Below are 25,238 nucleotides of genomic sequence, written 5' to 3' on the forward strand. Positions count from 1 at the left end.
TGTATGCACACTGTTGCTCACAATCCACTGCCACAAATTTAATAGAGTTCCACCAGGATGTGGCACCTGTGCCCCTCCAAACCCTTGCTGGCCCTTTCTTGAAGGCCAGTGGCCTCTCTCAGCTCACAGTCCAGCATGAAATAAAAACTGGTCAAAAGGGAGGCTTTGCTCTTCATCTTCCTCCCCTCCTCTCTATTTCAAGCTGCCCCCACACTGTCCCAGCACTAAAAGCCTCTAGAAGGGCTGTGGTCATGTTATATGCCTTCTTAGTGCCTTTTTATAAGCAGGAAGATGAGTCTTTATTAGAGTAAAATAAAAACTTTGGGGTATTTCTTAGAAAAAAAGGCTTCTTTGCTAAATGGGCCAAGCATTATTTTGATTTTGTTTCAGTGTTAAGTTCTTCAACTGAGTGGGGACTTGGTTGGTTTACTCTCAGTTAGAGTATCAGAAAGGTATGACATAGGAGAAAAGATATTTTCACTGAGCCCAGTAATGCTCCAATCAACTATTTCATAAAAATGAAACACTCAGCGGAAGCCATTGATTGAGAACTTGAAAAAAAATTGTGAATTGTTCCAATGAATGACTGAATACAATCTTGTGTACAATGAATAGCTAAAAAAAAAAATCATAGTTAAAAAAATTTTGCTGGGGCTAGAAAAAATGACACCAGCAAAAAAATCACTACATATCGCAGTAAATTAGAACCATCTTATGACAGCTGGAATACTGGAATTTTGAACAGAGATGAGCAAAAAACCCTGCATCTTCCTAGTGTGGAAAGTGAGAAGTGTTACATAGGAAGACACAATTAAAAACAAAATCAAGTCAGGCTGACTAAAAGAATTCAGATCTTGTTTTTCTGATGTATTATTGGTTGTATTTATGCGTTATGAAAAACATGGTCTGACCAAACTCAGACTGACCAAGCTCTCTTTGAACTAACTACAGAAAAAGAAAGCAAGCACAGTTTACTGTGCTGTCGTTTGCTGGAGCTCATCAATTCTTATCGGATGAAGGGTGCTACTTAACGGTTTGCACATCTTTTCCAGTCATTAAGTGTTGGCCAAAAACTGGTTTGTCAGGAGGTTTTTTTCCCAACACATCCCCCCTGCCAATCCTCTCTTAAACCACTCAACTATCCAGAGCAGCATTTGGAGCACTCCAAATCCCTCACAGCCCAGTCTGGATTTTGGTTCTTTCCATAACAAAGCAAGAGCTTGCAGCTTTGAATTTATAGCAAGTTTCTGCTTTTCATACAGAATGATTTGTTACCTCCTTGCTCTGTGTAGAATAATAGGCTTGGCCTCATTAAAGCCAGAGTATGCCTGCAGGTAACAGTGTTCACAGTCCCATCAGCCAGAAGAAATCAAATTCTGCATACTCTATTACTCAGTTTAGTTCGTCAGTTTGTTACAAGAGAAGGCAAATCCAGTGATCAGCTGGAGCACATTTTCTGTATCCTCTAAATGGGGCAGATTTTCTGTGTTCTCTAAATGTTCTTTGCTCATCCAATACACGTATTGCACTATACAAAAAACCCACATTAGTTACTAAATGGCAAGATTTATTTTGAGAATGCAATTAGTATGTAATACCTTGGAAAATGAACAGCTATTGTAAATACAGAATAAAGGCTGAAGCACCATAGCTCTTCTGTTCCTGCATTTGTTTTACACACAGCACTAAACTGCATAACTTCCAAAAAAGGTGCTATAACTAATTTAGAAAGACAATGCCTCACCAAATTAGCATTTCAGGTTGACATATATGTGCATTCATCATCACAAGAATTCAAAACAGGGATCCAGATAGACCCATAACATGAAGTTCTTCTGATCCCCTTCAGCTGGGCTTTGAACTATAAGCAATACCTGTTTTGCCATACTGCCCTATACTCCGCTCTTCTGTCTCAGCTGCATAAGGCAGGCCACTAATTTTGTCTAATCAGCTGTGTGAGTGTTCATAAGCCTTGTCAGCCCATTTACAACAGTGGACACCACTACAATAGGAAATGAGCATATTGATTTCACTCAGATCACTGGGAAGCTGCCAGTTACCAACAGATCTCAGCTGAGTTTGAAAACAGCAATTGCAAAATGACTTTTTCCCTCCCCCTGCCCTCCTCATACTTGCTTCTGATCAATACATCATTCTGATTCACAAACACATCTTCCTCAGGAGGCTTTGAACCAACGAAGTACAAGTGCAAGCTCAAAGAAAATGCTGGCATTTATTTTTATGTTGCAAATTAATTCTACATATCCCCTCCCTCAGGATTCAAAGAAAAGTCAACTTTTTTTATTAAAAGGCCCTATAAAAACTGAGGTAAAGTACAAGATTAGAAAGGCAGCTCCAGTAGAAATGACAGAAGATGAAATTCATTGCATATCACACCATAAAAAGCACAGGGGAATTTGTTTAAACAAGAGAGAGGTGTGCCTCATAGCAGCAAGAAATTTAATGCTAAAATCTATCACAACTAATGTCTGTTCCACGAATTTTTACACTCAACAGTTACAGTACAAATCAGTTCCATTTCACTGTAACTGCTCCAAAATCAAATGTATATACACATAGAATGAAATAGTCAAAAAGCTGTTTCTAATCTGACCAAGGCTCAACCAAGCAGAGGCAATTACCAATTTTTTTGAGATAAGCTTCATAAATTATCTTTCGGCTTTGTCACTTATCCTTTGAATTTCATATACTAACATCATTTAAATATATAGTGGGTTTTGCCCATCTGTACAATGAAATTTCTGCATAAGGCTCCAACATCTCATCTCCCATCTTGCAGTGGGAATGAGCTGGGGGGCAGCAAAATCTACCACTCATGCTTAAGCTCCCTAGAACAGGCTGACTATAAGCATAGCTAGGATAATACTTTGTTCCCTCCTTCAACCACACATAATACAGTCTTTATTCAGCAAAGTTGTTTCACACCATGCCAAACGTCAGCTTTTGCTGTGTTAATAGCTGCTCTGGGAGGATGAGTGTTGTGCTATCCTACATTTTTTCCAGGGCCTGGAGATGCAATTTCCTACAATCCGCAGGCAATTTCCCACTGATTTTCTTGGGGACCTAATAGGCTGTGACAGGAGATGGAGCTAGCAAGCAGCAGGTGGCTTCAGAAAAGACAAATTGCATCTCTGCCACCTAACTGGGCAATCTAAAAAGACAGAGTTTATAGCTTTGTAGTGTTATTGGGCCCCATGCTAACAGAAAACCGTTCAAGCTGCTATCTGAATTTCATATTCTTTTCCTTCTGAATTGCTATCACCACACATCACTTTGTTGCACTTCTTCTGTGAACGACAGTTAGACACAGATCATGTATGATTACTAGTTTAACTGCCTTTTAACTAGACAAGCCCTGCTAAATGCTATTCACACTCAGAAACATGCAGGCTCTCTGTCAAACACAAAATATTTTGATTATTTTCATACTTGTTAAGGTACAAAGCAGATGCCTATGGAAAGGAATTTATTTAAAAACTAAATTCAAAGGAGTGAGACAGTGTAAAGTATGGGAACACTAAAAAAATCAACAGTGAGCACACTTATTGTGCTAAGAAAGTCCCACTGATTATATATAGTACAATATGAAAGCATAAAAAAAAGCCGAATATGACTGGTAAGTTCTCCCTCTACTCTGGCAGTTTTTGAAACCTAAAAAGTTAACCTGAGCAGTTAAAACAGTTCAAAACCACTCATGCTACCATTTACCTTGCAGATCGAAAGTTATTTAAAGTAAGACTAGTAAATCTAAGAATGTATCATCATATCCACTTTGATAGAAATGAAACTGATTTAAAGCTGCTAACCCCCACCTAAGATACAAAAAAAAAATTAATGACCTAAAGAAAGTGATTCAAAGGCACATAATACTAGCAACTATTGCAAGTTATATCTGTCACTGTACTTCCCCTTACTGTTACAAATAACCCAGGGGATAAATACTGTAAACACATTCTATTACAAAACCCTGTATATCTGTAAGTTTTTCTTCAAAATATAGAAGAATAAGTTTCCAAAGGCATGGAGATTATTAAAAACAACCAACAATAGTAAGGAAATTATAATTAGCAAATTTGCAAGGTTAATATTTTTCTCCTCCCCCCCGCCCCCAAGAATAAATTAGGTAAAAACAATCCCATCTAAATTATTGCTGTCTGTTGGGAGACAAAATTAGTACTGAGATGTATAAAATTTTACTATAATTCAACCCTAAGGATTTTTTTTAATTACTTAAGTAATGAAAAAATGTAAAATTACATTGAACAAAGTGTTGAAATATTCTAACATGCATTTTGAAACTCTCACATTTAAACCACTTGTCATTAATATCCCCATTTTATATTTGTGGTTTTTAATAAGTTACAGCTTGATAAAATACTGAAGAACCAGTCAGAATTATAAATAAGAGTACCAGGTCAATAACTTGCACTCAACAAAGAAGAGTGTCTACATAAACAAATAAAAAAGCTATGAAAACCATTCAAAATCCAGAAGTATTTCCTTTTACACATTCACTGATAAAAACACAAGAGAGTATCAGGATTTGAAAATCTTGAATCTGACAAATGAAAACTAATGATTTATCTATACAAGTTGATGAACTTCTTGAAGTACACATTCAAAAATTCAATTATATCATAGATTTGTGAATATTTACTCAACTGCTGTTAGAAATACACATCTCACATAATTAACAATTAGAAAGACAGAGAAAGGTAGAAGCATTACGTATGCATAACTTATTAAAACATCTCTAGAGGTCTAATATATATTTAGGAAGAAACACAGGGGAGCACGGTAGTAAACTGGTCCCTGCATGAAAAAGGAAACTTATTGCAGGAAGTAAATTTAATGTGGCCACAAAAGTTGAATCACTCCAAAGTTTTGTTGCATGCATGGCATGCTAAGCAAATACCAAACTGACATTTAGAACATTTACATATTTAACAGCAGTGTTTGGCTGATTCATCAACAATTAAAAATATTTCAAATTTGTAAAGCTGTCAGATTGCATATTTACTTGAAAACAAATTAAAAAAATAGTCAGGTTCAATTGCAAAAAAACACCCAATAGCTGACTATTTTTTAAGAATAAAGGGAATCTTCACAGCTCTGCAAAATATCTTGCTACAGCAAACCACAAAATAAGAGTTATTAGCTTATCATAATTGCAGGCAATTTTTTAAATAATGGGGATTGCTGAAGGAAGTGTGACAAAGACTGTGAAATGAACAGATGAATTTTATTTTAAACTAATTAGGCTCACTACCAGGAAAGTAACAAGTGATTTCTAAGTTTCCCAATGCTATAGGTTAACTTGCATTTATTTAAGACCCCTTCAGTCTGCTTATTAACTCCTTTAAACTGCCATTAAAATCAGTGCTTGAAGGAAAAACAACATTTATTGTTTGCATTTACAGGCTATCATCTCCATTTTCTATGCTAATGACAGAGTATACAAAAGGGATAATGATAACAATATGTTTGATTACTTAATCTCTTAATCTCTGTTGTCTTTGCCTCTATCTCGCTTTTGGCAGAAAACAGAAACACGGTTTGAGAGATATTATATCTTTGTGCTGTGAACACAGCAAAGGCAATCCTTGCACACAACAGAATTGTTTAGCATTCCTTGAAGCATCCTTTCTATGAATCAACCTTACTGTGGGCAAAAATCACAGGTGAAATTTTATGAGAGGAAAAAAAAGATCTCAAAATTTTAAGCTTTACCTCAGAAGCCACCACAGAATTTTTCTATGGAGAGTCAACTACACTGACCGGCAATTTCACAAACAATAAAAGTATGAGTATGGAACAATGCAGCTATTTTACCTCTAGGTGCTTGCTTTAAGAGAAATTATTACGACATACACTAACTGCTATAATCTATGCAGCTATCCACCTAAATATTCAATCAGATTTTTCTGTAGTCTATGTATCACTAACAGGCTTATAAGCCACAAAATTCTTACTAAGGCATAGTAGAGACCTTAGAGCCAGAAAGGACACAGACTGTTGTTCAGCTTCCAGGAGTGAACTGGGGAACCCCCCAAAAAGAAACATGGGGGAAAAAAAAACAAACAAGATTAAGATTTGAAAATGTTCAGATTTGAAAATGAAACCTGCTCAAATCTGAAAAAAATTAACATTTGTCCCCACAATACAAATTTTTTGGTATTCAGTTTTCTGAACATCAAGGAAACACAAACCCATTTCTCTCAAGAACTAATATATCATAGAAGCAATAGGTTCTTTGAGATACAGCATCTTCAAGAATATTCCACCCTTTAACATTCCACTCTTATTCATTTTTCTAATTTCCCTTCATGTTTTCTTGTTGTATTCATTTTACAGTTTTTAATGTAAGACGAAAAAAGAAATAAATCAACATAAAATAGTAAAAAACGAAGCCAAAACATAAAACCAACTAAATCCATCCATGTATACTTAAAGTATGCTTGAAACAGGTTTTGCTGCTTTAAAAAACATCTAAGTGATTGTTTGAGCTTTCCTAGCTGAACAGAAATTCTGAATAAATTCCTCAGAAATGTCAGTAAGCTAGAACCATAGGGTAGATTTTTGAAGCACCCAGGTCCTACATATCTGGTTTCCCTAGCAAAATCTACCACATTGCACTAAGCCCTTAAGCTGCAATGGGACACAATTTCAGCATGCTGAAAATGGGATTACCAATTGCTTAGAAGTGGATCTTGAGCTACGAAAATATAAAGTAATGGGAAATATTGAGAACTGACTGTGATTTAATTCCCCTTCCTCTTAGGATTAAATGATTGCTTATGGATGTCAAAGAAATGTCCACTTACAGTTCCAATACGCAGCCCAGATGTCCTTGAATTACTATGCAGAAACATTTGAACAACCTTACAGACAAATTGGAATCTCATTCTATGTGAATTTCGTAGATTACATGTTAGATTACTCCTGAAATGTATGTGTGTTTAAGTTCCCATTTTCTCTTGTCCAGCAATGTGCCCAGGTGGCCAAGAAGGTCAATGGCATCCTGGCTCGTGTGAGCAATGGTATGACCAGCAGGACTAGGAAAGAGATCTTCCCTGTCCTTGGCACAGGTAAGGGAGCACGTCAGATCCTCTGTTCAGTTATCGCCCTGCACCACAAGAAAGACATTAAGAAGTGTTCAGAAAAGAGGAATGGAGCTGGTGAAGGGTCTGGAGCATAAGCCTTTTAAGGAATGGCTGAGGGAGCTGGGGTTGTTTAGGCTGGCGAAACAGTGGCTATGGGGTGACCTTACTGCTCTTTACAGCTACTTGAGAGGCGGGTGCAGCCAGGCAGGCATTGGTCTCTTTTACCAGGCAACTAGTGATGAGGCAAGAGAATATAGCTTCAAGCTGTGCCAGGAGAGGTTCACGTTGGACATTAGAAAGAATTTTCTCATAGGAAGGGTTGTCAAGCATTGGAATGGGCTGCCTAGGGAGGTGGTGGAGTCACCATCCATGCAGGTGTTCAAGAAATGACCGGGTGCAGCACATAGCGCTAGGGTTTAGCTGACATGGTTATGTTTGGTCACAGATGAGACTCGATGATTTGGAGATCTTTTCCAACCTAAATGATTCTGTAATTCTGTCTCTCCATGTATTCCCTGCCATGAACACCTTCTTTCATTCTGGTGTTCATCAGGTTCTATTCTGAGTCGCTTCCCCTCTGGGAAAGACGCCATGACTGAAGTCTTTCATAGACCTACATTCTCATACTTTTCCTACATACTTGCGGTAGAGGGAAAAAAAAAAATGCTTCAAGGAGACAACAGAGTTGGAGCCAGTCCAGCTTCTCCAGTGAAGTGATTTAAGGGGTAAACACTTTTTCAGTAGTATGAAATCTGAAGTCAGTACTCTTCCTTATCCTGAAAACATCAAAATCCACCTTATTACTAGAATGGTGGAATTTCCCCATCAACTCAAAATTGCAACAATATAATAGAAAATATGTAGACAATTCTAAATATGTTACATAATCCCACAGGTTCATAAGTGGGTCAGTCTTTCCACGAAAACAAAAAACAAACAAAAACCAAAAAACCTTACCAAAAACCCAAACCAAAAATCAATTTGTCAGTCTGAGTTTTTATGTTGCTTAAGTAACTTAAACACTTCAGAAAATTCTGCTTGTATCACTTGTGTCACAAAAGTGTGACAGAAAAATTATGGTCAACCGTTCATAAATAAAAGCATGTTTAAGACTAGATGTCTAACATGTATAAGACATATGTAAACATGTATAAGACAGACTCTGTATTGATGTTTACATTAAAAAATAACACTACTGTTAACAGTCTAAGAAATTAACATTTTATACTTTTAAAGGAACAAAAGCTTTTGAAACGCCAAATGAGATAAAAAGAACTAATGCTGATGATCTCTCTCAGGTACCAGAGGCTTGTGGATTAACATGGGGAACTATCTTTGTTTGGAATTATAATGAAAAAGAGATAGTCTTACACACTGATAAATGCATTGTGTGGAATAATATTATGACTTTCTGCACAATTGATTTATAAAGGGTTATGCCAAGTGCACATATACAAAATATACATATTAGAGCTGACTAAGGATTTTGTTCAGTTGAATCGATATTACCACAAATCCCCTCTTGATCAGTTACTGTTTGCACTGACATCCAAAACATCTTTTGTAAGGACTCCCTACTTCTATCCAGCACTAGCATTTGCCAGAGTAGCATTTAGACATCTCTGAATACTGAGGGCCACTCAGCAAACAAAGACTGTCCCAAAAAGGGGCTAACCAAAGGAATCTATTATGACTGTAATTAAAATGACAAAAAAAAATAATTAATTACCTACACCATAGTTACTGGTGTATTTCTTTTTTCCATATGGCTTTTCCAGTGCCTTTGCTGCCACTGCTTATCTTAGTTCGTCTGTTTCTCCATTCAATATGCAATTATTTCCACCCACTACTTTACACAGGTCTATAAGAACTTACAGAAGCTAAAAGCGTGACATGTTTTAAATCTTGTAGGTTGTTGTGTAGACAGATGCCAAGATTTCACTGAATATATCTTTTCATTAAAAATTACATCTGCAGGTGGAATAAGCTTTACTGCCTGACAAATGAAAAAACTCACAATGTTTCATAAACCAAAAGTGAAATCTGAAACAATAAATTGAGAGAACTACTTTATGATGCATGTGCAAGTTTTTAGACTCAAGGTTTAAAGTAGATCTGATGGGGGAAAAAGGAATTAATTTCTTAATTACAATCAAGAAACATATGGTACAAATATGATTAAATTCATTCACATCCATAAATAACGTCCAATTCCATAAGTGCTCTGACACAATGTGCCTTCTAAAAGCGAAGAAGACGAGGTATTTTATGATTTTCCTAATACTATTATTTTAAACCTCCTGATTGCCAAGAATGTGGTCTTACTAGCAAGCACTATGTTGCAACATATAGCACATCCATTATACTGGTGTTATTTTTCTTTAGTTTACATAGATGTGTTAGAACACTTGCATTCTTGGTTCCTCTGGTATCAAGTTCAGAGAATGGCAAGAGAAGAGCCATAAAGTAAAAGCCAAGGTGATAGCAATTTGGAAAAAATCCAAATGTTCCTAACTGCAGCAAATTTGCCAGTACTGCTAAAGTCAATGATCATTGGCAGAGTCAGATGTTCAGAGAAACTTCAATATGAAAAGTGTAAAAATCAAGTAAAATCTAGTAAACACTCTTTTTAAAAATTTTCCCTTTTAAAAATGACACAGCATTTCACAGTATTTCCATGTGGCAAATTCTCTGAAAATTAATTCTTTGAAAAGCCTGATGATTCTGCTTTTTGTGTGAAAGCAACACGGCCAGCACCTAAACTGACCTGTCGTTTTCATACAGATACATATTGACAACACAGCAATTGACAAAGATATAGATACATATGGATAGAACACTAATTTTAAATGTCTAGGAGACCGGATTAATCTGAATGGTTAACATTTTACATTCCAAATGCAAAGTTAATACATTAAGGCCATTACAATTCTAGATGCTATAAAACGGTTTCAGTAGAATAGTCATGTAAATTGAAAAGAAAACCAGCATCTCTTCAGACTGGAAACTAAGATAAATTTTGCCCCCAGATGAGAAATTCCTTATCTAGCCAATGCATCTGTCAGTCAAACTAGTTTCTTCCTAGATGCCTGTCATTGCAAGAGCAGGGATATGGGTCATTGTAAAATGCTAGCAAAATGAGAAAGCAGTTCTTTACAGATGAGTCTTAACCTGTCTGCCAGTTTGTGTAATCTGAATTGTTCTGTTCATCTGTATTCTCCATTAACAATGGAAATTCTAACTAAATTACAGAATGCAGGAAATGTATGGCCCTCACTGTTGCAATAGCTAGGTTTGTCTAGCACACAGTGGTAGAACTCATTTATCTGAAAAAACACAGAATAAAATTAACACGCTCTCCCCTGATCCACTGCTCTTGAGTACATCAAGAAAACTTGAAGATGTGTAGCTTTGGTAACTGGATGTTTAGCATGGCTCTTCACAGATGCATCTCACTCATGCCACAGGGAAAAGGACTCAAAGATTTCTCCTTATGAATACATAGAGCCTATAGGCCTGTGTAACATTGGACACTCAGGAAAATTAATTCTAATTAATTTGTAGAGTGAATTAGTTAAAAATCAAAATATTCCTTTGTCAATATTCTCACAAGAAATTAAGAAGCAAATTTAACTTAGTTTAGATTAATTCACTTCACTTGCAGCCCTGCAAGTATTTAACATCTTTAAGTGATCCCCTGTAAAACTCACACTTTTGGTAATTTAGTTAAATTTACCTGAGTATCTAAGTATAGACAAGACTTTAAAAAGGAAACGGTCATTAACTACCACTTCTCTGTAAAATACGAAGCAACTTATCTAGCTTTTCTCATCACAGACATCCTCAGTTAATGAATAAAGGCTCTGACGTACTTAGTTGAAATGCAGTCTCACACGAATTCTGTTCAACTGCGGGGAAAAAGGAGAGGGAAGTCCCTATTTTTCTAGAGAAATGAATGAATGAGTTATGATCAGGCACATATTACTGTTTCTGCCAAAAAAAATTATACATAGGACATCAGAATAAACTTAAACAGCACAGCTTTATGAAATGTTCAATTTTTATATTTACACTATAATTAGTACAAAATTGCCTTTTAAGTTTTCTGTAGCACAAGACAGTATCTACCGGACTTGATACCCTAGTATGTCAAAACAACTACTTTGAAGTATGATAAAAGAATCTAGGAATAGTTATAAAGAATAAGACACCATTTTCAAACTATACATAGTGTTTGGTTTTGATTCTAAAAAGGTACTTATATCCCCAAAAGGTTTTTAATTTTAAATAAGCAGGGCAGGCAGGGAGGGGGCAAGAGGGAAGACTGGTTGTTGATACTAAAGCCTTTACTGTAGTAAACTAAATATATTTACAATTTATACAAATGTTTGACCTTCAAAGAAAATATAAAAACATATCACAAGATGCAAAACCATGAAACAAGTTCATCTGAGACACTGCTGCTCTACACAGGACAGAATGCAACTTGAACTGCAAGGAACAGAAAGGTATTTATCCCCCATATTCAGGCAATGAGAACAATTTGTGTGAGGTCATAAATGAAAAAATAAAAGGCTGCAACATTCTTCAGCAGACTTGGCTTTTAAAAACTATGTCAAAAACCTAGGCTAAATCTGTCCATCTTGCCTCTGTGTTCCATCTGGTCCATGTAGCCAGAACTTAGTTGCTGGATGTTGTTCTTCTATTTTGAAAAATCGAAGCAGTTTCATGGCAAGGTCTGGAACCTCAACACTTTTGTACCTTATAAAAGTCAAAACCTTTCTACTTCTACAATTAAGAACAATTTGGGCCAGTTCAACTTCTAAAAGTTATATCCCCATCATATTTTTCAGTAGATAACTTCATAGACTGTAGCTTTTTTGTCTCCAGAGCCAGTGACTATGTACTTATCATCCACAGAGATGTCACAACTAAGCACTGATGAAGATTCTTTTGACTAGAAGAAAAATAGAAATATATTACATCATTAAAAAAAGTCTGTTACCCATTTTGGATAGATCACATAAATTAAGATAGATCTGAGTCCACTCTTGGGACTCTGGGTATTCTAACTTTTTCTTTAAAAGCAACATCACCCTCACCTGGAAGATACTGGCTCCGTAAGGAGTTCTCCATGCATTAAGAAGGTTATCTTTCCCAGTACTCACAAACCATTTACCTAGAATATAAACCAGAAGGACTACTGAAACATGAAATAGAACATCTGACAAATTTTGTGTTTTGAATTCTTATCAATGAAATCTGTTAACTAACTACCATTATAAAAGCTCTCACCACTAATCAAAATAGTACTTTTGCTTACAGTCAGTGTGGACACTCATGCTTTTGCAGTGCATTACATACTAGGAAATCCCTAGACTCTGTAAACAGAAATAGCTTTTTACACATGAATCAACCCTCACAGCAGCCTTTAGACAAACGGATGGTTGTTTGTAGATAAGCGCATGTGAATTCATAAAGCAGAGATATTAATTCATTACTTAAACTGAGACACTAAATAAATTTTGATGATCAAATGAGCCATGGCTATATAATAATTAATCAGCAAAACACAAATAGAGCTCCTATCTCCACTTCTGTGTTCAGGGCAACTTACCACAGTAAGCAAACTTGAGTGACAATACACAACTCTCATGAAGGTGCAGCTGATATTTGTCCGGTTTATTTACATGTAGCACTTCTACATTGCTGCTCTCCATTCCCACAGCTAGCCATTCACCAGTAGGGCAATAACCAAGGGAAAATATCTGAAAATTATACCACATTTACACCTTTTATTAGAGAACTAAAGATAGTTATAGAAAACTATCTTTAGAGAACTAAAGATAGTATACAGAAGTATAGGTAGTTCTTTCTTCTGCAGTTAAAATTAATTTGGAGAGGGAGAGAGAGAGAAATAAGGGCAAATTCAAATAGTTCAACAGCAAGACTGCAGTTCAAAATTCAAGTAACTAAATAACTACTGGTCTTACCTATTAACTCAGGAAAAAAGAGTAGTGTCAGGCTATCATTTTGTTCTGGATTCTAAGCATATAAGAAAGCTTCAAAATATTGTGTTGTGAGCAGCCAAAAGGAAGAGAGGGAATAATGTGCCAATTGCACTGGGCTCAATTTCAGCTCTCATCCTAAGTGTTTCCTTCCCACAGCACACAGTCCCCCAAGCTGTAGGAAAATCCTGTTACCTGTGATGTGAAGTCATGCTGTTGTAGCTGCCTCCCCTCTCTCAAGTCCCAGGATCTGACAGTGTTATCCAAACCACCTGTCCAGAGCTTAGTACCATCATTAGAAATGTCAATACAGCTGGCTCCATCTGTGTGGCCCTGGAATTGCCTGATAAAAAAACCAGATTGAATAACTATTTCCTGCCAGAGCTCAAGGTAAACACTGTTGTAGTGTTAGTTTTGGACTCTGTACATGTGTGTTATCTCTTCTGTGTCTGCTGATGAGCAAGAATTAGCCCCTCCCTTTTACTGAGCATTAAATACCAGTACTACAAAAACATTTTCCTGGTGCTAGAGGAATGAACTGCACCATGGCTAGCTGAATAAGTCAAATCTTTCCTATCAGGTTTTGAATAGCAAAAAAACCCCACCTGTGAGAATACTAAAGCACAGTAACTATAGTTAAAACCACTAAGGACAACTCAGATTAAATCAAGTGCTCAGGGAACAAAACTTCCAATTTCAGAAAACAGCTTCTGTATTTTTCTTTGGCTGCAAGTCAAGAAGATAAATAAAAGGCAGATAGAAGAGGATCCAGATAGAGATCCAGACAGTTAAACTCTAGCATTGTTGAGTCACAAAGCTGCATTCTCTGTGGCACATTAGAATAATCTAAATGGTGCAGTCCTTCTCATTAGCAACTCCCAGCTTTCAGCAACCAGGTCATCTCAAGTTTTTCTTAACCCTTTGGCAAAATCCTATGCCTCAGTGTGAAAGGTGGAGGGCAGGCGGGGAAAAGACAACTAGCTTGGGAACAAAGGGTATGAATCACTAAGAGCTGCCATGGAAAGGTCATGAGGCACATTTTGTTTTGTAGCTCTGATCTCAAAATTCCATGTGTCAGCAAGATCAGCCAGCAAGTGGTGGGAACACCTACAGTAAACATTTAAAAAAAAAGACAGTTATAGATGGAGAAAGTGCACCTTTACAGGGACTAAGTATGTACAGGGCAAATGGAAGATTTTATATGAATAAAATTGTATTTATTGGCTCAGAAGTTCAACAGAAAGCAAAATTTGCATGGATGTTAACATGATTATTTACATATAATTTTAAGCTAATTACTGATATACAGGAACTTTAACTGAAACACAGCAGACTAAGCATATTCTTCAGTGTTTGTGTTCAGAACTTTTAAGGTAACAATGGCCTTTCCCAAATTAGACTATCTCGCACCACTACTTTGGTAAGCATAAATTTATAAAATTTATATTCTAGTTTTGGTAAGCATAAATTTATAAAATTTATATTCTAGTTTTGGTAAGCATAAATTTATAAAATTTATATTCTAGTTTTGGTAAGCATAAATTTATAAAATTTATATTCTAGTTTTGGTAAGCATAAATTTATAAAATTTATATTCTAGTTTTGGTAAGCATAAATTTATAAAATTTATATTCTAGTTTTGGTAAGCATAAATTTATAAAATTTATATTCTAGTTTTGGTAAGCATAAATTTATAAAATTTATATTTTAGTTTTGGTAAGCATAAATTTATAAAATTTATATTCTAGTTTTGGTAAGCATAAATTTATAAAATTTATATTCTAGTTTTGGTAAGCATAAATTTATAAAATTTATATTCTAGTTTTGGTAAGCATAAATTTATAAAATTTATATTCTAGTTTTGGTAAGCATAAATTTATAAAATTTATATTCTAGTTTAACCCCTGTGCTATCCTAAAGAACAGAGGTTCCACACTTCCATTATTTCTATAAGAATAATTTTCCCACTTAACATCATTAAGTAAGAATTGAAAATTCTTTTTATGACTTAACAAGGCTTAAGACATAGGAAAAGAACAAACCTCAGAGTTCCCTAAAAGGCATGTTCAGTCTATACTGATCACAAACCAGCAGAAATGCTGCTTGTAGAAACCTGCAGACCAATCCCAACTATTTGAAATGCACAGGAACTTTTACACTGACTGCAGTAGGTTATGGACCAAACCATCAGGCCCTGAAAGCACATCTTCCAAGACTAGGCTGAAGACACCAAAACTAGTTTCTGCCTAACTTGGTTGCAAGCCATATTCTTTGAATAAAGAGATACTATTTACTTTGCTGTCAGGAACCCTGTTTGGGGAGATAAATATTTATGTAGCAGTCCAAAGAATAAATTCTACGAAAATCTTCTGTAAACAAGTAATGACTCACCTGACCAATGTCTGATTGTGCAGATCCCACACTGCAATGTTCCCATCACTGCAGCATGAAAAACACACCTTGGAATCAGGGCTGATAGCCAGTGCATAGCAGGCAGGTGCTGAGGATGTCAGCTCTGCTTTTATACGAGGAGTTGGTGCTGCCAGGTCCCATATGGATAATGTGCTGGCTTCCCCGCCAACTATAAGGGTGCATCCATCAGGCAGCAATTTACAAGAGCGGATGTAGTTATCTCTATTCTGTACAACACAAATCACCTCAGTTATATTAATACATGCTTGCCAGTAATGACCACTAATATGACTCTAACTACATCAAAGTTTTAAAGAGTTTGCTATTTTTTCCATTACCAAAGTACTGAAGAGGAACCAGCATATTCTAAAATGTTTCAAACACCTACTTGTCATCACTAATTAAAGACTGCAACTGCAGAAATTAAAAGTGCAGACTCCTGTTGCCACAGACTACACTGTTGCAAACCTGATGAATAGCAAGTTTTCTATCTCATTACACAAAAATCAGAGACAAAATAAGCTTGCATTTCTGCAAACGCACTCCATAAGTGAAGGTCACCAATAGCAGAAATATTAAAGCAAATGATCTTTCATTTGGCATTTAGACAACCCTATAGAAAAATATAGTCAAGTCTCATGCCCTTCAGGTTTTGGAATTTTTCTTTCAAATTCTATTTTGCATTCACAGTATTAAAGTTAAAAGATTAGGTATTCCCATACTGGTCTTATGTTTATGTTGGTCCTTTGCTGTTCAACATGATTCTTATTGTACTTATCAATTTTGCGTTTGTGATACTATTGCTGATTGCGAGGTACTACAGGAGAGTTAGCAACAGAAGACACTTCTTCCTTCACTTATTACAAGTTTGCTTGACTGGCAGCAGTTCTTTAGTAAATAGATGGTTAAGATGCATAACTCAAAACCATGAAAAAAACCACTTGAAAAATGTAGTTAATAGCATTACCACTCCTATTTTTTTTTTTCTTAATTCATGGCAAAGGAGAAGTAAGCAGTGCAGTGGAAATGTTGGCTTAATCAGTCATTACTGCTCTGTAACTAAAATTAAGGCTCTGCATCCAGACACATACCTGAAAAGAATACCTATTCAATTGCACTGTTACTGCTAGGCAATTAACAAAAGGATAGCAATAAATAAAGGGTAAAGGGTGAAAAAATCAAAATCAAAACAAAAAACTCAGCCCATTTACGAATTATTTCAATTCAGAATACATATTGCTGTGCTTTATGACATTAAGTCTTTTCAATTAACATTTCACAAACACCTACACTGCTTCTGAAGAGAAGAATATTTTAGTGAGCCATGAGTGAACCTTTTTTGAGTTAGCTTTTCAGCTACCTATACTACTGCACCCAGCCCCTTTTGTATCCTGCACATGTGAAAACAACCAACCTATACGTATAACTAGTGGATCATGAACAAAAGCACAGAGAGATTTAAAGTGACCTTGGTACCTTATCGCATTATTTCATCGTGGTTGTTACCATCTTATAAAACATGAGATTGTCACTCATCACTTGAGTGGAAGAACTAGGAAGATTCTGAGCAGCCCTGTATAAGCCAAGCTGCATTCCTTTTAAACTTATGCATAAAAATCATCAGCATAATGGGTGGAGGAGGGGGGAAGAGAGAGAAAAAAAAATCATTCCACTCAGAAATCTGATCTGTTATTTGACCCTTAGTGATGGTATTTGTCCCTAAACAAACCAGCAATATTCTCTGTAACCTGTTATATGCTAAATAAAAACCCAGCAGGAAACAGATCTGCCTGCTGTTTCCTTGTCATATGAACAAAATCCAGTCAAGGACAGCTATTTCCTTCCTGAGTCTCTAAGGAGAAGCTACCTGTGTTGACAAGTTCCTGTTCACCTACCAGGCAGTCCAGCTGAGAGACAGGGCTCTTGTTGCCAGGCTGGCTGATGTCCCAGACTTTGACGCACCCCTTCCCACCTGTGTACACGTGTCTTGTGGGGTTGCTGATGGTAACTGCACACACAACTTCCCCGTGGTTCAGAGTGTTGATCTGACGGGCATGGCGAGGGATTCCTGGACCTATGAGGGCATCAGGAGGGAAAGGAACTGGCTGCATCTGACCATCTGCAGTAACGTGAAAGGAGTAGGCTCTTTTGGGGAAGAGAAGAAAAGAGAAAACAAAACAAACATAAAAATCAGCCATTACAGTAATATGATGCAAGAAAAACACAATATTTTTAATTTTAATTCTTTGCCAATCATCTTTTTCATAAAAATCAGAGCTACAGTGCCAAGTAATACAGGCACATGAAACCTCAGAGGGAGATAAAGATTCACAAAAGAAATTTTCAGCTTGCCTCAACTTAAGTGTTTGTGTAGTGGGGAAGCAGGTTAAATTCTACCCTTAAACCTACACCTCAAGGTCATGGCTGCTATCCCTCAATCACCTGGATAATCAAAAGAACTTTCAGTCCCTGGTTTCTAGCCAGCAGTTTCAAGTCTCTACACCACAAGTCCTACAGCAGCAGTCTCTCACCTGGCACTGCTGTCTCATCCTTCTTCCAGGAGGTCTGCACCTGTTGCCTTGCAGTAGCACTAGCCAAAGATAAAAGTTTTGCTTGATTTCTGCATCTTAGTTTTAACATCACCACCAGCTGTGCTCACACGCCCCTCTTTCTACCTCGCAACTAGTGCTTTAAAGAGAAAATGGAAACACGCAGAGTGGTTGTTCACACCTTTCCTCAGAAAGCCGATACCATCATATCATAATTGTTTTCCTGAATAAGTATACTGGAAAAGCTGAAAGGCTCAGTTTTTCAGATAAGTCTTGGCTCTTCTGAAACACCTTTTATTTGTATTCAGTGCATGATTTCAAGCACATGGAAACTGAGGGCTGAGGAAGTGAAATACCAGTACTGAATAAAAACACTCCTCCTCAGGGGAAGTACCATGAAGAAATTATGACAGTTAGCATTAAGAGATCCCTTCTTCATATTGGGCTAACAACCACAGTAAACAACGAAAACTGTCTTATACAAATGCACTTACAATTTAATATAAAACAAGCTAAGTATATATCAACTAATATGTAAATATATACTTGTAATTAAATAAATATTATTAAAAGAACAACTACAAGACAAACTTCTGAGAAACAGTATACTGTCACTTATATTATTCTCTCTACTGCATCCAAAGACTTTTCTTCATCTCTGTCAAAGCAGCACGGAGAACCTGCAGAGTTCTTATACACAGCAACATAGTTAAGTTTTATTCATACAACCCAGTTTCTCAGTTTAAACCTCCAATTTCCAAATAAGTATATAGCAAATATCATCTGACATGCTGAGGAGAGTTCAGAATAATTAATTCACTATTCAAGAATGTAGCAAATAAACTAAACTATCGGCCAGCTACTCCAAGTATTCAAATTGATATAATGCATACAATTCCTGCCTAATTAAAGTACGATGTCTTAAAAAAAAAAACCAAGAAAAACCCCCCAAAAATACATAAAACCTTCTACTTCATTCCTCCGATTCCAATAGAGTTCTTCAGCTAGCACAAAAATACCTCCAACAGCAAAACACAAAAGCAGAAAGTTCCTTCTACTCATGAGTGAATTTTACTTTCAGCTTTTCTTTGCACTTCAGCTCATTTTTAATTCTAGTTACCACAAGGAACAGTGAATATCTGCGTGTGATGTTTCATCATATAGAATAAAAATACCAAACTGTTAAGGATAGAGGTATTTGTACAGTATTTGTAGAATGTTTAACTTCATACATGTCATCAAATAATTCTATCCAGAGATATGTGGCAGGGACACACACTGTCCTTACTCTCCTTCAATACAATAAAATTAGCCTTCCTTTACAATATCTCTCACTGTACATTCACTGAACAAGTGCAAAGATCGGTAGAACTGAAATCAAATAATTCCAAAACAGCACACTACACCACTCCAAAACCACTAGTCAGCTTATAACTAGATGTTGGAAGAGTTAACATTTACCACATGAAACTTCCCTTTCCTACTAAAATGAGAAACATGTATTTTCAGCTCTTTCTAGTGTCTGGGAAAAAAATACTGAGAAATATATTTATCCTCAATGCTACCGCTAAGTCACAATTTTAGACACCAGGGAAGCAATACTGTGGATATAAACCTTAGTACTAATCTTGAAAATCTGTGTTCAGACCACAATCCAGTTATTAGAAGGCATGATTCACATCAACTAGTACCTTGCTAGAAATACCATGAAAAGCAAAAAAAAAAAAAAAAAGTTACAGTGACACACCACAAACTTATAGTGCAGTGTATAGTTAGATGCATCAAAACAATGGAGCGCAGGACTTAGACGCCACATGTTTATGTTCAAGTGGGTTCTTAACACTACTAATTTTTCTAACAAGCTCGTCATTAACAGATCTCAGAACACACAGGGGTTAAAAAATCCCTGTGTGCTACCAGAAATGTCTCTCTCTTAGAAACAAGGGAATTTAATTTTCTCTTGGAAGGAGGACTGGGTGAAAAAAACAGTACCAGCATAACTACTGATAAAAATGTGCAGCCTTGAGCATATGGGTGGGGATTCAGTAGTTCAATTTGAAAATTCTCTTTACCATCTGCAACAAAACTCACTAGAACTCCATATCTCCTAAACAAAATTCAGTGTGACACCTTGACTACACTCTAGGAAAAGAATGACTTAGAAAATAAACGAGGTGTACTCCACCAGTTTGTATGATTGTATCACCCATGTACTCTGTACAGAAAATACAGGAGACAAATCATAAGTGAGATACTCAAAGATGCTGCAGGTAGTAGAAGGCATCTAGCTAGCTGCAGCCAATCAAGCCTAAACATGAGATCATTCTAAAGCTGCCAATGGAAAGAGAACAGATGAGTGTATGGAATTTCAGGCTTGCCTCGCTAAGATAAGCAAAGAAGTAATTTTAGAGGAAATGTACAAGTAACAAGACCACAAAAAAGCCCAAACATTCTAGAACACATTAAATCAAGTGGACAGTAGGGAGTATGTAGCAAAGTAGACAGTATATGAAACAGTGTTAATAAAGTGCTAAAAACATTAAAAACAAAATACCACACCACCCCCCTCCCCCCCAAAAAAGAAAAAAACCCCTCAAACCAAAAAAACAACAAAACTCCACAGACAGTCACTTAACTATGAAATACCAGGATACAAAGTGGAGCAGCAGACATGCACTGTCCTTTTGTCTTGAACAGTGTAACAACCAGAACTCAGCTACAGAAAAATAAAATATTTCCAGGCATTAATAATGAAAAAAGTCACTGAAAGCTTATGAATATACTTACTTAAAAACTTAGAGCCATTGGATTATGCCATCTTCAAAAGCATTTTATGTAACTATGCCAAATTCCATTAAAGCCAGCAAGAATGAGTCTGACACTTAATGAAAGAATGTTTTGAGAACAAAGCCTTCTCCTTACTGCATTGAATTTAAAAACACCACCATCTGATATATAACACCAACTCACTGAGCCCTCACCCCAGTATTCTTGTCAACATACCACCAACTTTAAGTAAAATCAAGATTTAACAGGTTTTTCACACTGCCAACAGATTGATAAACCTGTTCTCAGAAGCATGGTGGGTAACAACAAAAACACATTCAGGATGGCTTTCCAAATAAAGTCTGCTGCTTTCCTACTGTTATAAAAAAAGATCAGAAAAAATACAGCTTTTTGCCTGTAATCTGGTGCACTTTCAAGGATGTTTGCAAGACTGACATTAAAACATATCCCTAGTTATTAACAGGAGTTTAAAATGAAAGCAAACAAAAACATGTGAGCATAGAACTTTCACCACAGCCTGTCTTGGAACTCAGACAGTATCCTACAAGTAATAATTTTTTAATTTTTCCTGAAACAGCAAAAGGAAAAATTAAACCAAGACAGATTGGTAAATAAGACATTAGAAACATGTAACATGAACACTGAGCGCAGAAAGTGCAAACTATGAGTTTCAAAATTATGTAAGTACCCGGAGAAAGTGTAAACTATGAGTTTCAAAATTATATAAGTACCCAGCTAGAGGAAAACTACTCTAACTGCAACTTCCTGTTGAAAGAGAAGACAGGAATGACCGCCAAACATGAGGAGACAAAGAAGATGTTCTAACACAGTGTTGAAAAACCTGTTATAATTCTCTCTGCCTCATTCTGTCCAGATAAACAGCTGAGTCAAATTTGCTCTGTTAGTACCTACACAGACTACTTGTCCAGAAATACCTAAAAAATAATCACATATTTTAACAGGTCATACATGCTCATGAGTCTACTGCATATGGTAGGTTCAGTTTCAATGGTACATCAAAGCCACATTACCTAAAAATTTAGTGTATGCTGATGAATTTATTTTACTGCAACATCAATAACCCACAGCATTGCAGAAGTATTTTATTTAACAACTGTTTCATCAATAACTAAAATTTTTAAATAAAAAGAATGTGTTGTCAAAGCTATTCTACATCTATGTGCCACCTGTTCCACAACTGCTTCATCATTCTTTTGCTCTCCAGCTGTACATTCATACAAAAGTTCTAAATAGCTTGCTCCATGATGTAAGGTGTGTGTAATCTGTTGCTTAAATAACTGCTTCAGACACCCATTGTCATCAGTTGCAGACTCTCTTGCCTGATAAAACAGGTGCCAGACAAGAAAGTTTGCAAGCTTGCACTACACATTTATCCTCAGTGTAGTGTAAAATTTAGTTTCAATATGTTTTTATCTAACACATTTTACAAGCATCTACCAGTTCGTAGTCCCCCTAACTTCCCCCAGAAAGGATGAAATAAAAAAACCTTAAAAGTATACCTTCAGCAACTCCTTCTTGGAAATAGGTATATGCATACCTGTCCTGGGATACAACAAGTACCATTTGAGAATCTTTAAGCTTCTTTCATCAGGGAAAGACTAAAATAACCTCTTGAGAACAACCAGACACTATCCCCTTTGAAATTCTTGTTCTGTGACACAATATAATTTTATTCTCTCTAGATATTGTAGATGTTACTAAAATCTTAAAAGTTACTTACGGTTTTCCCCCAGGAATCCCTGCTAGATTTGGAGGAATTCCAGGTACTCTCATGTGAGGAGGAGGATCAAACCCAACCTGACAATGAAAAGTGAATTAATCTCATACTCGCAATTTCTCATTCAGCAAGACATTTTTCTTTATTCTCAAGATATTATGCATTTAACCAAAAGGTGCCTTTTACCCACAGTATTAAAGAAGTGCATGACCCTTCATTGGGGGGTAAAACGAAGGTACTTTTCCTGGGCATGCTTCTGAGAAGCATTCATATGTAAAGAGAAAACCAGTAACATATATCATGCATTCACACCACTGACCATAACACAAGCAGCTCTGAGTTAGTAGGGAATCAAAGTCCTGTGTTAACCCTGGAATTAGAGTCCATGGTATGTCAGCATGAAGCCACCTAGTGCTCTTTACCTCTGGGAGAGCTAGCATGTACCCAGGCTGGCACAGTGAAGTGCTGGAAAGCAGCTCTAGGCCCCAGCTAGGATCTGTGCATGGCTCCACACTGTTCTGCGTGCGCACATTAGCTGAGAGATTTCTCCCACTGTAGCATGTTAACAAATTTTCTACAGCTTAAATACACTATGCTCTCTTTACATACTGCAATTCCACCACGTTTTTATATCCTGAGTAAGTACACACATTAAATAATCCAAGCAGAAATTCTGGATGAAAAATACTTCAATTTTTCTTCTGAATGTTATACCTGAGTAAAAACCGTTATTGCTTTAAAAAGAGGGCGTTTGCTAATTAGAATTTCCACATTTTCACATAAAAGTCCTATTTACTAGTTTGAAAAAAGTAGTCATACTTACAATAATGAGATGACAAGCTTAAATCCAATTTTGCAAATTTACAAGTAGGTAAGTTCGTCTATGCATAAAACTGCCATCAAGCTCATGTTTGCAGAGTCAGGCCCCTAGATTATTCCATGCGACAGCAGGTATAACTACTATGCTCCATTTACTTAGTACATCCACAACAGCAACTATTCTCAACACACCTTAGCAAAGAGCTCCAAGGTAGGTACCGATCAACTTCATAGGTTGATTTCCACAAAAAAAAGAATAAAATACTGGGACAGAGACATAGATAAAAAAACCTTTTGCATGCTTCAAGATAAATTTGTTATGTCTGTATGGAACACAAGTGTGGTTTGTCAAAAAAAAGGCACAGCTAAGTGTAGCACACAATTACAATGAAATACTTTGTGGCTAGCAAAACTATCTTTTCATTTACAGTACAAAATAATTTTTTGGCATTACTCATCAGTTAAATCACTGATGAAGATGAATAAAAAAAGGAAATACACATTAATGCACAGAGATTCTTTGTTTTCAAGGTGCAAATTTGTTTCTGCAGCCACGCAGCAAAGTGAAACGCAGTGAAGCTGTAAAGCCTCTGGTGCTGTTACAACTTGGGAATTTAGCAGTGCTAAATGAAGCATTTTCTCAGTGAACCACAATTCACATGACGGAGACTGCATGCAACATATGGCTTACCATAGGAGATCTTCCATAGGCAACCACAGCAGCTGCAGCAGCAGCAGCACTCATCTGCGGTGACATATTGTGCAGACTGGCATAGGCTGCCCCTGGACTAGTTAACTCCCCATTCATGCCAGCATGAGGTACCATTCCAAATGGAGCAGGGTATGGTCCTGGTACTGCCAACGGTGTCCGCAAACCTGCAGCTAGAGAATAATGAAATTAAGTACATTTATTTATATATGGCAGCATACAGAGAAGAAAACAGTCCTTTTCTTCCCCTACAATACCTAACCTTCCCCTCTTACATACACACACTGTCAAGACACATTGCCATAATAATAACCACCAGCTCTTTTTACTCAGTGTAAGATCTATTAAAGTTTGAACTTGCTGATTATTTCTAGCAATCTCTTCTAGCATTACCTATTTCCATTCCTGTAATATTCCCCTGTTTACATTAATCTCTTCTTTGACAAATTAAGCAGTAAAGCTGACAGACATGGTTTACAAAGCTCATGTCTGAAGCCAACTTTGTGTACCAGCCTGAATAGCAAAAGTAAACTTCGCCCAGCATTTGTCAAGCTGTGTACTGCAGCAAATACTAGTAGACTCAGACAAAGCCGTAGAAGGGATTGAACACAGAACAACTACCAGAAACTTCTGAGAAGTCTTTTTATTTTGCATTCAGTCCAATAATCCAGAGATTATTTGCAAAAAAGATAAAGATGAAAGTAAACAAAGAAGAATAAAAGACAGAAACATATTCAAAGTCTTGATAATCCAAACATCTGCTTCTCATTAAGCCCTCTCCTGATATCAAGAATAATGCAATACATTTGCATTATAACAGTCGCAAAGAACGATGTATGTAAAAAAACGACTAATTTTGGAACCATAAAAACACAGGAGGTAATGCATTACCAGCTTGGTTAACCAGAGGGTCCATTGTTGGAGGTTTGCCAAGGCCTGGACGAAGTCCTGGAGTTGCACTAGTGCCTGGGGTTGGCACATCACCCCGAGGAGTTGGTGTGCTGGATTTCAGAACAGGTGTACTGGCTTTTTCATGCTGGTATCATTAAACAAATTAAAAGAGTATTATTTTTAATCTAGGCCATATTACAC

The 25,238-nt window shown here is 36.5% G+C and overlaps 1 protein-coding gene across 8 annotated transcripts in view; it reads right to left on the reverse strand.

Annotated features, from left to right (window-relative positions):
• Positions 1–25,238, reverse strand: part of TLE1 (TLE family member 1, transcriptional corepressor) — a 97,748-nt gene that overhangs the window by 15,606 nt on the left and 56,904 nt on the right. For 6 of the 8 annotated variants that reach the window (XM_032675588.1, XM_032675586.1, XM_032675587.1 and 3 more), the window contains 9 exons: positions 25,038–25,182; positions 24,129–24,319; positions 22,622–22,698; positions 17,440–17,689; positions 15,524–15,771; positions 13,328–13,475; positions 12,742–12,892; positions 12,227–12,303; positions 645–12,081 (listed from right to left, as the gene is read on the reverse strand). In XM_032675588.1, the coding sequence (XP_032531479.1) occupies positions 11,974–12,081; positions 12,227–12,303; positions 12,742–12,892; positions 13,328–13,475; positions 15,524–15,771; positions 17,440–17,689; positions 22,622–22,698; positions 24,129–24,319; positions 25,038–25,182 (1,395 nt within the window). In that variant the 3' untranslated portion in view covers positions 645–11,973. Of the gene's footprint in view, positions 1–527; positions 616–644; positions 12,082–12,226; positions 12,304–12,741; positions 12,893–13,327; positions 13,476–15,523; positions 15,772–17,439; positions 17,690–22,621; positions 22,699–24,128; positions 24,320–25,037; positions 25,183–25,238 lie in introns of those variants that run through there. The other 2 variants (XR_004354494.1, XR_004354492.1) reach the window with 1 other exon arrangement.

Source organism: Chiroxiphia lanceolata, chromosome Z, assembly GCF_009829145.1.
Source record: "Chiroxiphia lanceolata isolate bChiLan1 chromosome Z, bChiLan1.pri, whole genome shotgun sequence".
Lineage (NCBI taxonomy): Eukaryota > Metazoa > Chordata > Aves > Passeriformes > Pipridae > Chiroxiphia > Chiroxiphia lanceolata.